The 13,717-nt window shown below is 39.9% G+C and overlaps 1 protein-coding gene across 2 annotated transcripts in view; it reads right to left on the reverse strand.

Annotated features, from left to right (window-relative positions):
• rxraa (retinoid X receptor, alpha a) overlaps positions 1-13,717 on the reverse strand; it is a 176,849-nt gene that overhangs the window by 10,819 nt on the left and 152,313 nt on the right. The window contains exons 4-6 of one of the 2 annotated variants that reach the window (XM_016240203.1): positions 10,795-10,945; positions 9,885-10,064; positions 5,779-5,948 (exon numbers count right to left, since the gene is read on the reverse strand). In XM_016240203.1, coding sequence (XP_016095689.1) covers positions 5,779-5,948; positions 9,885-10,064; positions 10,795-10,945 — 501 coding nt within the window. Of the gene's footprint in view, positions 1-5,778; positions 5,964-9,884; positions 10,065-10,794; positions 10,946-13,717 lie in introns of both variants that reach the window. The other variant, XM_016240202.1, reaches the window with a different exon arrangement.

Consider the following 13,717-nt stretch of genomic DNA (forward strand, 5'->3'; position numbering starts at 1 on the left):
TTTTGTTGAACCACCTTTTGCTTTAATTACAGCCTTTAGTCGGTTAGGATATGTCTGTCTTTACTAACTTTGCACATCTAGATTGAAATATTTGCCCACTCTTCTTTGCAGAATTGCTCAAGGTCAGTTAAATTTGATGGTGAGCGTTTGTGGACTGCAGTCTTCAAGTCATTCCTCAACTGGGTTTAAATCTAGACTCTGACTAGGCCATGCAAGGACATTCACCTTTTTCTCCTTCAACCACTGTGTGCTCAGTTTTGCTGTGTGCTTCAGGTCATTGTCATGTTGGAAGGTAAACCTTCTTCCCATTGACAACTTTCTGGCAGAGGGCAGCAGATTTTCCTCAAGAATTTGATGGTATTTTGCCCCATCCATATTTCCTTCTATCCTGCTGCAGAGAAACACCCCATAACAGGATATTACCACCTCCATGCTTTACTGTAGGAATGCTGTTATTTGGATGGTGAGCTGCATTGGATTCCCGCCAGACATATCATTTGGTGTTGAGGCCAAATTAGTCTCACCTGCCTCAGAATCTTCAAGGTGTGTTTTGGCAAAGCTCAGTCGTGACTGCATGTGGCCTTTCTTGTGGAGTGGCTTTTTTCTTGCAACCCTCCCATACAAGATGTGGAGAATTTGTTGTCACATGAACACAATGACCACTCTTTGTCAAATTCCTGCAACTGCATCAGAGTTGCTGTAGGCCTCTTGGTCGCCTCTCTGACCAGTTTCCTTTTGGCTCTTTCATTCAGTTTGGCGCGACGTCCTGATTCAGAGAGGGTCTGTGTTGTAGCAAATACCTTCCACTTCTTAATAATAGACTTCACTATGTTTCTAGGGATTGATAAAGCCTTTGGAATTTTTTTTGTATCCATCTCCTGACTTGTGCCTGTCCACAACTTTATCCCAGAGATCTTTTGACAGTGCCTTGCCTCCCGTAGTTGATTGTTTGCTTCAGTTGCACTACCAAGGACTGAAATGTTCCAGGAAAGCTCTTTTCATGCTGAGCTAATCAAAATGACCACAGCTGATCACAGTTGAAAGTCAAATGGCTTTGTGTGCCATTGAGAAGGTGATTAGCTAAACCTGATTGAGTTTACTAGTCAGGCCCCGTCCACACGGAGACACGCTTAGCTGTATACGCATACATTTTGTATCGTATAGGCGTTTCGTCCACACAGATCCGGCGTTTTGGGAGAGTGAAACCGATATTTTTTTGAAACCGGGTCCCAGAGTTGTATTCGTGTGGACAGCGAATCCGTATATTTTCTGAAACGATGACGTCATCAGCCCACGTCTCGCCCCTCGTCAGACACCGCTACTTCACGTAACAGCAACAAAAGCATGAACAAACACTGAACGATTGTCTTTTTATTAACTAACATTAACACAGATTAATAAATGTATTGTTTCATGTTCGTTTGTATACCGCGTGCGAGGTTTATGCGCATAGTCTGAAGTGTTCTTCTCCGTTTTTAGTGTATCTCTGTGGCAGAATTACAGCTCCACATACTGGTCTGGCATGTATACTACGTCGGTTTCGTGTGAACGCACATATTTCTTGAGACGAGGGGGGAAAAAAAAAGATCGGATAGGGAAAGCTCTGGCTTCGTGTGGACGTAGCCTCAGTTTTAGGAGGGGGTGATCCTTTTTCCAACTCTGTGATTCTGTTACATATACGAATAATTATTATTTTAATGGCTTTTTTATGCCTTATTAATAGGTAAATGGGGGGTTACACAGCCATCATATACATTTCCAAAGTTGAAGATCCTTGATCTAGATTAAAATCCAAGTATCCAAGTAGTAGAAAATAAGCGGTTGATGAGATGAACGAGGTAAAAACCACCATGAATGATTTCTTTAGTGTGAATACAGCCAGCCATATGATTTGCTTGTGAGAATCGGCGGAGCGGGGCGAACGCTAGCCCTGGGGCACGAGTGATGAGTTTTTCAGATTCAAGGAGACGCTTTGATAACATTCTCTTCATGACCATCACAAAACAATGGCTGTTTTTGTTCCTGCTGAATGGAAAGCATTCGGCCTGCATTATTCACAGCAGATCCTGGTCCCGTGCTCTCGCCGAAACGCCGTGCTTTCGTATATTGCACTATGAAATTTTTATCACTTGAGGAGGAGAGATGAGAGACGTTTAAATTTTTCATTGTCTGCTTAAACTATATTATTGTTGCGTGACAACAGAGAGGGAAAAAGCAGTCTAGATTTACAGCTGTGAAAGACGAGCGTCTGCAAGCTCACGTGACATCCCTGTCGCAGAAACACTTCCTGTGTGTACAGTGTGTCCAGTAAAACAAACACAAAATAAAGAGTTTCCAATTAACTAAATGGCCACAATGAGTGTGTTTATATGTACAAAAATAACTCTATTATGAGTCTCAAAAATGCAAGAAAAAAAAGACTGGAATTTTGAAATTTTCATGAAATTGTCATATGTTTTATTCAATAACCATACTTGTTATTTTTGACATGAACTGTTGTCAGTTTATTAAGCTGAATCCGTGCATGTAAACACTCAATGTTATCTGAATTAAATGTGAAAATGAAAAAATGAAGCAAAAAAGAGAGAAGTAAAAAAAACAAGCAAACGGGAACATATTCTCCTCCTTTAAAGGCAGCCCTTCCCTGTCTAACTGGAGGCATGTTACTAATGCCTGTTTAACTCCTGTTCTAGGTCACCATGAGATAAACACACTTCATTCAGCTTGGCCAAACCCCAACCATTAAGCAGCAGTGGTGGCCCATTCATGAGCTGCCCTCCCTGGCTGAGGCCCTCTGATTAATTAGCACACGGGGCAGTGGCTTCCAAAAGAGCACAGACAGAAGAAGAGCTCCGGGGCGGGGACAGCGGGAGGGAGCCGGTTGAGCGGGGGAGACGTACCTCAGACTGCCGGCCAAGAAAGCCCTACAGAGGGAACACATTCCAGTAAAGTGTCTCCCTGCTGTCCAACTCTAGACTGCATTATTATTTTATTTAATATCCTGTATTAAACCATCATCTACAGCCAGCAGGATGAGTTCGACTGTAATGTTTAAACTATGAAAATAACTGTCAGTGCACAATTTTGGCGTGTTTAAGACACAACGTCACTGTCTTTGCCTGGGAGCTATAGTGAATGACACTAATGACACTTAACGTGGTGATATTTATGACAACTATTGACTGTAATATGAAAATAATTATTTGTTTATCAGTATCGGACACATTTTTTAAATAGCAGTTGTGTTTAAGAAACAATGTCACCATTTCTGCCTGGGAGCAACAGCGAAGGTTAAAACCAATGATACTTGAACGTGATATTTATGAAATCTTTTGACAAGTTCAAATTTGTGCATTTATAAATTTAACAAGGACGAACTAGATTGGTTTAATCTAGTTCCTCCTCCTTTAATTTATAATAATAAATAAATCTCACATGGGACAAACAATTCACCCCAGGGTTATTATAAAATAAAAATAAAGTAAAAATAAATCAAATAAATATTCATTTAAAAAGTCAATTTAAAAGATCTCATACCTGAAGTAAAATAAAGAAAACTAAATAAAACTGAAGTTAACTAAACTGTTTTATATTTAATATATAAATAATTAAACTTTTTTGTACGTGAGCACCTGATGGCACACAAGGTTATAGCTTAATGACATTGTTTTTAATTGTATATAAACTATACAAAAAACAAACAGAAATATGTCCATAGAATAAAAACTAAACTATTGCTGAAACAAAAAGCTGAAATGTAAAAAAAAAAAAAAAAAATTAAAATATTAAAAAAATAATAACTACTTTGATCACAAAGCTAAACATAATAATGAAAAATATAAATAATAATAATGCAAAACAATAACCTTGGTTCGCCACTGCTCTCAGAAAAAACAAGCCCCCTACTGGAGATACAGCGTGACGAACCCAACCAAGATAGCGAATAAGAGACTGAGTGCTTTCTAATGTAAAGCCTGGCAGCTTCTCCCTCATGACAGGCCTTATGTTCTCCCTCGTCTCGCTACCTTTCCCCAAACGTCGGTCCTCTGTTCCCACACATCTTCATCTTCCCGAAATAACCCCCATTTACTCACATAACAGCTTCCAGAACATTTTCGCATCGGTACAGAGCAGTCCCAAAAGACGCACTTAACCGCCCAAACTCTCTCTCTCTCACCTCCTCTATCCTCCTCCTGATCTACCGCTCTTCCTCAGAGGCTGACGGCAGGCTCAAAGCTCCTGGGGACTGTCAGACTATTTCATTATTCAAACAATGCTGGAAAGTGGAGCCAATGATCACTTTAGTGGTGCTGATTTGTCATGGTGCCTAGACGAGGGAGGGAGACTTCACAGCACACAGGAAAATTCAACAACTTTATCTTGCTCTGCTTCTCGCAGGGAATTACCATTCAAAACAACCATTAGAACAGAGCAAGAAGTTGGGTGTGTAGCATAGTGGTTAACATACATGCTCTGACACACTGAGCCTTAAAGTTGGAATCATAATTTAGCTGTTAGCACACATTTCAACAGTTAGAGCTGCATAAAGTTTAAGTGATAGACAAGCACCAAGGTGGACTCCGCGATGGTTAGTGATAGGCCAAAGTGCAGTAAACTGTAAAACTATGTGCGTTACAAACCAGTCTGTTTATAATTACGGCAATAAAATAATATGGTAACAAATACCAGTTTGCAATATCAGGCAGCATAACAAAACATACTGGGATAGTATGGGCTCTGTAGGATCCATCGGTAGTATCCGTCATGGCCCAGGAAATGAAGGACGCATTTCAAGGCCGCATTTGAAGGAAACTTGGAAATGGGACAGCCCTTGGCGTGCCACTGTGATGTATTCTTCGAGTCTTCGAATGCAGCCTTTGAAGGATGCAGCCTATGAATTGGGACACAGGCACTGTGTCTTCAAACTTGCAGAAAATGCTAATTCAATTTTGGCTCATCACTCCCTCATTCCAATCCTTTCCAGGCCTACCTCTACAATACCTATCAATATAGTAGCAAAAAAGCCAGAACATATAGAAAACAGATGGAATACGAGGCTATAAACTTCAACAGTCTTCATGTAAGTCAAACAGAAACAAAGCTAATAAGCAAAATGACTATACTCTATCATTGCTTTGTAACTCAAAAGGGGGCTGACAGGTAAAGAACAGCATAAGAACAAAGAGAATGAGCAGAACTGATATGTGAACAGCAGTAATTTTCAAGCAGTGCTTCACAATGCGGTAATCTGAGAAAACAGAGTCCTCCTGGGAGACGTCTACTACTATGACATCACGTATGGCCATCAACAAGTTAAATCACTTGCATTACACCCAAACAAGTAGAGACAGATAAGTGCCGTCGAGCAGGGCAACACGGCATATGGCTGAAGATATCTTAGCTCTGGGGGTTCTTAAATGTCCCAAGTTGTTTTTGTAACTAGGCCAAAACTAAATCTGACCCTGCAGATTTACATAGAAATGCAGCATTCGATGTTCTTCGTATCCCTCAGTTCTTGATTGTTTGATTATTAAATGTTTTTACAACTATTTTTTGACAGAACAAAAGAGAAAAGACAAATAAATTATATGGGGGCAGAGAGAGTTTCTTGCATGAGCACCAAGAGGCAACCACTGGTCCAAAGCTCCAACACACAAAACGGTTCTTCAATGTATCTCAAGGGTCTGTTTAAGTGTACAGGGGGCTCTTGTACAGTAAACCTGAGGTGGGTTTTCCCCCAGGCTTTTCAGAGCAAAAAGAGGAAGAGATGTCACTTACTGAATTCGAGGGCATTGGTACATTGGTTTCAATGTAAGTCTCCGTCTTGGGCTCCACAGCAAGCTCCGCCTCCAAGATCTTCTCCACAGGCATGTCTTCGTTCACACTGCTGGTCGACTCCACCTCGTTCTCGTTGCGGTCCTTGGCTCGCTGGCGCTCCTCCTGGACGGCTGTATGTAACAACACTAGTCACGGTCACTACAGTTGGTCAATCAAGAAGTCAACACAAATAAACACCGATATCAAGCTGATGCTAACAAACTACACCACAGGTCTTCATACTTTCTGATCCTGAAAAATAATGGACTCTCAAACATGATTATCCCCCTGCAAATATAATGTATTTTCAAGTATAAAAACCTATTATAAAAACCCGAGAGAAAGCAGGAAATTATGGAAAAATAAACAATTGGCTTTAGGGCTGCAACAACTAATCGATAAAATAGATAATAATCAATCATGAAAAAAATCGACAATGAATGTCATTATCGATTAGTCGCGTCTGCCCGCTGCGCACTGAAAACTTTCGCCAGTCACGTCAAACTACAGCAGTGAATAATGCATTTCTATGGATGAAATGCATTTAAAAAATAGCAGATGAAACAGAGTGAGCAGCTACGGGAAAGATATGTGATCCAAGCTGTCTGAAACATGAGAATGCTTTATTTTAAGTTTCAAGCTAATGGATTAGCATAATGTTTAAAAGGTTAGTTCACCCAAAAAGCTGTCATTAATTACTCACCCTTGTGTTGTTTGAAACCCGTAAGACCTTCGTTCATCTTCGGAACACAATTTAAGATATTTTTGATGAAATCTGAGGGCTCTCTGACCCTCACATAGACAGCAAGGTAACTACCACGTTTAAGGTCATGATACTGTCGTGAACACGCGTCCAAAGTGACGCAGTAGAGACGTAAATGTGGAATAAAGCCATTATTTTAGTTTTCTTTGCGCAAAAAATAATTCTCGTAGCTTCTTAACTTTATGGTTGAACCACTGATGTCACACGGACTACTTTGTCGATCATCTTGGTACTTTTCTGGACCTTGGATGTGGTAGTTATCTTGCTGTCTATGGGAGGGTCAGAGAGCCCTCAGATTTAATCAAAAATATCTTAAATTGTGTTCCGAAGATGAACGAAGGTCTTACGGGTTTGGAACAACACGAGGGTGAGTAATTAATGACAGAATTTTCATTTTTGGGTGAACTAGCCCTTTAACAGATCAGACATTTGATCAGCTCAGAGAAACAGGAAGTGGTTAGTGTTGAATAGTCACTCAATCTCACTGTGGCCAGAGCTGTATTAACCACAATCTAAGCACTTGTGGTTAGAGTGCGTATGTGCGGAGCACAGTTCATCCAAAAGTCTTCAAACCCAGTTCCTATTCACAGCACATTAAAACACACAAACACTAAACGTTCTCCTTTCCCTAACTCTTCACTATTTTCCACAACAGTGAATCACAGTGGTATCGCGGTGGTGGAGGGGCTCCGAAACGGGGGGATTCTGCTTTACGGAAAGTGCTGTCTGGAGGTCAGCCCAAGGGTAAAATACTCTGCCAGGAGTCAGAGAAAGGTGAGAGGGGCTGAAATCACGTTAGCTTTATTTCCCCTGGAGAGAAGGAGAGCATAAATTCATTTAATCCTGTTTTTCTGCAGATTCGCTCAGCTCTTTTTGGAACAAGCGTGGCCCAGCTCTCCTGTGCCTCGGGGTACAGTGCGAGCTTATGGGATACAGAAACAGGCGAACGCAAGCAAATGATCATATCCTTGAAAGAAGCCGTGATGATATAAATAAGAGAGACGAAAGGTTGCACTAAGGTCAGACAGTGGGTGTGAGAACGAGACGTCATGTACGTATGATCGCAGTACTACAGGGGGAGGATTTACTCTCTCACATGAAACAAGAGCTATGCAATCTATAGCCACAATAAATCATTTATAAGGCCCAACAAGTCTGACTGCTTGCAAAGACACTGACCTTAGTTCAGCTTAGTGTTGTTTTAAACATCTTTATAAATGTTTAAGCTTGGGGACATATCATGAATGAACTGTATTGTATATGAAAAGAATTTGAAACTGATCATAAATTGATACATATATTAAGGAAACTGATGGAAAATAAATTTAAACAAAAAACTATACAAGCACAAATATACAAGCACCCATATACAGTGGGTACGGAAAGTATTCAGACCCCCTTAAATTTTTCACTCTTTGTTATATTGCAGCCATTTGCTAAAATCATTTAAGTTAATTTTTTTTAAATGCACGACATGGAGGCAAAGAACCAGCCGATGCGAAGTGCATTTAAAATCCTTTAATGCACGGCAAGCCGTTGATTATCCCGCTTATTCCATGGTCATTTGCCAAGTTATAGACAAGTTAAAACTAGTATTACTCTTTGCAGCGCAATATTTGACCGAATGGGTAAAAAAATTCAGTTACGTCAAAAAGTCAGTTACGGCTCATTAGCTCTAGCATTCTGCCTGCTTCAAATCAGACACAGAGATGAAATAGTGCAGTTAGATCACATTTATTTGAATGAATTATAGCACTTATTTGAATTAATTATCGATCGTTTGATCGAGAGAGAGAAAGATGACAGTTGTGTTTACCTGCGTCTGTGCGTCTCTCTCTCTACAAACATTGAAGTTGTGAGTTTAGTTACTTAAACAGAGATTTTACCTCCTCGTTGCTGAGGAATATAATGCAGTGATCCAGTATCTAAGTGGTTTTATTAATAAAAGTCGCGGGGCAGCATTGATAAGTTTATGTTGGCCTACTCCTGAACGTTTCTGTGTGCGCAGTGGGATCTCCAATCTCTCTCTTTCTGTGTGTGAGTGATGTGTGTGCATTTGTGTGTGTCAATTAAAGCAGCGCATTAATATAGAACAGTGATTAAACTGACTTGGAACTACCTGTGCATTAAACGGTTTTAATGCATACCTGCCAGCCAATCAGAATCAAGAATTCCAACAGACCATGGAATAAAAAGAATTTGAAGCAGATCCTTATAATTATTATTATTTATATAATTACTGTACTTTTTTTTTTTTGTGCCTTTGTCATCCATGACATATCTGGCAACAAATAATTATTATATATATTTTTTTTATTAAATTATTACTAAAGTAATAGTTAATAGTCAATGTGTCTGAATGTGGAATTGTACATAGCAGAGGTTTTAGTGGTTTTGGACACACTAAGCTAAAAAGACAAACAAAAAGCACACGTAAACAACAATCATGTGCGTATGTATGTGAGCAGGCATACAATGCAAGCTACAAGAGTTCATCGGTTCAATCTTAAAAACAGAAAACACGTCTCTGCTCTAATATCTCATAAATCTAAAATTATTCTGTTTTGACTGAGGGGCAAAATATAGTCTCTCAGATCAATATTCCAACTGCTGTGTGCTAAAATTTTCTATTAGCATGCTTAAGCACTTTCACGTCTCCTTTTTTTGGGGGACAAGCGCACAAAAAGTGCTAATGCCCCCTTTTCTTCAGCATGATAACCCACCCCTCACCTCTTCCTCTCTTTCATCTCGCTCTGCCTCAGGTGATGATTTGGGAGAAAATATGGTCTTCTATATTTAGCGACAAAAAGCATATCTGAAAAAAAAAAAACCTTCCCACCTTGCATCGACGAACCATTTCCTGTTTTCTCTCAGTATCTCCCGAGTACACTACCTGGAATCTTGAGTACAGCCATCATGTGTAGAATGAACTCCCTGACCAATGTCTTACCGTGAGCAGATTGGCAGACTGAACGTCTAGTGAATGCTAATTAAGCACTGACCAGCAGTCTGACTATTTAAGGGCTGATTGAGAGTCACACAGAGGTGAGATTGTTTCTAATAGCGAATGCACAAAACATCTCACCCCATGGTGGAAAGCTCAGGCCAGTCAGTGCAAAGAACAATGGACTCCTTCAACCAAGTCCTTATGTACCTCAGCTAACACAAATGGATGCTAAATGGATGCTAAATTTACGTAACATTGGAAGTCACTGATTTTAATGAGAGCTGGTGGAGTGATTAGTGCTATAAAATTTCAGAAGGAAAAAGAAAAATCTTCTATCCTCAACTTTATGTGCTGTACCTTCTCTCTTCATTCCCATGGCCAAACACTTCTGATAGCGGCAGTACTGGCAGCGGTTGCGCTGGCGCTTGTCGATAATACAGTCCTTGCTGTCTCGACAAGTGTAAGTCAGGTCCTTACGCACAGTCCTCTTGAAGAAACCCTTGCACCCCTCGCAGCTGTACACACCGTAGTGTTTACCTGTTGGAAAAAAATGCAAACATAGAAGCCTAAGGAGTTATATTCAGGTCTACAATGGTAATAATTCATGGATCAGTGCTTGTGGCATTTGAATCTACAACCTTTCAGCTGAAATGTGTTAAAATACCTTCTTCTATCCCAGCTTAATATTGCAAGATCTTCTGAAGCAAATCTTCTTGTAGTGTAAACACTGTGTCTCTGTGCTGTTTACAAAATACTGCACTGTTTCCCTGCTGAAAAATAAACCTGTTTAAACCAGCCTAAGCTGGTTTTAGCTAATTTCCCAGTCTGACTGAACTTGTTTAGCTAGCCGACCAGTTAAAAGGTGCCCAAAATCCCTCTAAAACCACCCAAAAGAGCATCTTAACTGGACTAGAAAATCAGCTAAGACCAGAAAACCAGCGTAGACTGTTTTTAAGCTCTTATTTTTGTCCCAACCAGCCCTGCATTGTAACATTAGCACAACAGTTTGCATTTGGGGCTGGATTTTGTGTTTGCACATATACACTAGCCAAAGCTGGTCTTAGCAGGTTTACGATGGTTTAAGCCTGATTTAGCTTGCTAAAAAAGTGCCCAAAACCACTCAAATTATCATTTTGACCAGGCTAAAAGACCAGCTAAGACCAGAAAACCAGCATAGACTGATATTTGAGCTGTTTTTCATTCCAACCAGCCCTGCAGTGCAACACTGGCCTAATAGAGATATATATATCACAATGTGTTTTGGTACCTGAGGAGCGGTCGCCGCAGATGGCACAGATGTGTTTGGAGAGGGAAAGGGGGGTGCCCAAGGGCTGGACTGGCACCTTCATCACACCGTTGATGCCCAGGGGCGGCTTGATATCTTCTGAGCTGCTGACAGAGTTCATGGGCGAGTTCAGCTGCAAAACATAAGCAAACACACATCATTTAGACACGTCAACATATCGGCTCTAAGGGCCTGGGTTAAAGAAAGCTGAGTTCCAGAAGGCCCTAACTTTTCTGTAAATTTCTTCAGAATGGGGCCAGACAGGCCAGCATTGAGATTTCAGATTGATTTTGTGCCGTGAGACCGAGGTTCGCTCATTTGATTATGCACTCTCTCCTACTTCCTCTGAATGTGAGTACAAGAAACGGATGCTGAGTGTGTGTCCCTAGCCTCATTTTTTTCATATCCAGCAGCAGCAGTGCACATGTACTATGCTAGAATGACGGCAATAAAATATTTAGTTGGACAGTGGAATAAAGACGTGGTTCTGTTTCTCTCTCTCTCTCTCGCCAAGCTAAAATGTGTCTGGCTGCCCTCATCCAGACATTCTTTTGCTCTCAAGTGTAGTTTGAATGAGAAACATTAAAACTTACATTTCTGTGGAAATGACAGCTAAAACAAATCTAAATTCATCACAAATGTTTATTAATCAATGTGTTTGTGCACATTTTACTGTATCATTCCAAGGTGATGAAGCAACAATTGTCACAATAACAGGGCACATTATTAATTTCACTCTACACGCGTTCATATTCAATTACACACTTTAATTATATCAGCGACACAAGGGTTTTGAGCAAATGAAAGTTGCTGATGGGTAGACACTGTGCCTAAGGGTCCAACAGGCTGTTCTAAAAAAAAAAAAAAAAACCTAAAAAAAAAACCTTAACAGACGCCATCCTGCCTTTGGGGAGTGAGAAAGTCAGTGAAAAGTCTTGTGACAAGAAGCATGGTCACTGCATTGGCAACAGTGATGTTTGCATGCATTTTACTTTTTTTCCTCTTTTATTTATATTATAGTAGATGGTTTACCAGCAACAGATTTGTTGGAAGGCTCTTAAAAGCATGACACGGACTTCGTAAAGGCCTTGGGACTGGCGTTCTTGGCCAGGAGACAGAAACACTCATGTGAGAGCCTCCAAAGTCTTGTTCTCATGCTTTAGCCAGAACACAGTTAGCAGTCAAACAAGCGAGAGGGGCCTGATAAAGACCCCATTTAGACCAAAAGGAGCATCGTCACTTCCCACTTCACACCACGGCTATGTGTTGACGTGAGTGCAAGAGACATGCAGACTTGCTAGACTTCTGTGGAGTGCCATGTAGCCAGAGGACACTGGACACAGACAGACCACTGTAGCCCCACTGAACTGCCACCACAATGGAATTTCCATCACCTAAAAACATATATTGTGTTTAAGAGCTTTCTGCAATGGAAATTACTTTTTCAACGACTCTTAAATAACATGGAATTCTCCTTTGTCTTACTAATGCCAATTTCTCAGCCAGTAATTTGCTTATCTCAAATACACACAAATAAAAAATGTTTTTCCCAAATACACATGAAGTTTCAAATTTTATCTTAAGCTTTCTCCTAGGAAAAAGTATGATAATCTTTAAAGCAAATTTCATTCATTTTATTAGTTTATTAGTAAAGTTCTAATTTAGTTGATTACTGCCCAACTGAGGGGTTTGTGTCAAATTTTTACACACACACACAAAATACAGAAATAGTTTATGATTTCACTGATGATTTCATCTGATTCCAGAACGATTCTTGATCTACTCCCCCCTCCCCCCCCCTCTTATTAATTAATTAGTTTACCCGACTTGAGAATCTTAAAATCCTTACATTTACATATCCTTACATAAGTAATTAAGTACTTTTAAAAATAATTACAAATTGAAAAAAAATTATTAAAACAGTTGTATGTTAAGAATTTATAACTTAGAAATATAACTTCAAAACATACAAGCAAGTAGCAAATAATAAAGAGGAACATAGAAACATATTACAAACAACAAACAAAGAGTGCTTTCAGTATTTAAGAGTATCTGAACGTTTTCCATTCAAGAACTGAGAGTGATTTTTCTTCATCTTTACTGTTGTTTTTTACTATGACATCATATAGACAGCGGGAGATCTATTAAACTGCATTCATGCACGGATTTCTTTTGAAATATAAGTAGTAAAGTGGTTTGTCCTGTCCATTTAATCCCTTAAGACACAACTGGCTGTGTTTACATAAATTTTGCGTCATAAAACCATTTTGAGACCACTTACACGGAGTCGTGCATAGTCTTCACGAGCAGTCTTCACAAAGCGTGCTACAGCATTTGAAATTGAAAGCAAGCCTTCTGTTAGTGAGGTTCATATTTTAAATATATAAGTCCACTGCATTCCAAACCACATAAATGATGACTTCCTAGAGCATATGTAAGGAACTTCAAGTGTAACGTCAAACAAAGCGCGCGTCTCTCACAGTGAATCCTGTGCAATGAAGCCCGCGAATGTCTTTGTAATTCACTTCAACCTTTCCGAACTTTATGAAAGATTACTTTACGGAAGGTTCAAGTGGTGTATGTGTGTGAGGAATTGGAATAAGCTCAGAATCGATCCAGAATCGTTGGAGAGAGAACCGCGATGCATCGATTTTTTTCTCCCACCCCTAATTATTATTACTGGGCCTTTTTATACCTTTATTTAGACAGGATAGTTGAGAGCATACAGGAAAGCATTGGGTGAAGGAAGGGGAGCAGGACCAGCAAAGGAATTCGAGATGGGAATTAAACTTGGGTCGCGTGAGTGCATGTGCGCTGTATGTCGGCACACTAACCACGAGGTTATTGGCGTCGACAATAAAGTTAGTTTTAATGTGACCTTCATATAATTAAAAATTGGTTGGTA

Source organism: Sinocyclocheilus grahami, unplaced genomic scaffold (genome assembly GCF_001515645.1).
Source record: "Sinocyclocheilus grahami isolate Dianchi unplaced genomic scaffold, SAMN03320097.WGS_v1.1 scaffold584.1, whole genome shotgun sequence".
In the NCBI taxonomy this organism is placed as follows: Eukaryota; Metazoa; Chordata; class Actinopteri; order Cypriniformes; family Cyprinidae; genus Sinocyclocheilus; species Sinocyclocheilus grahami.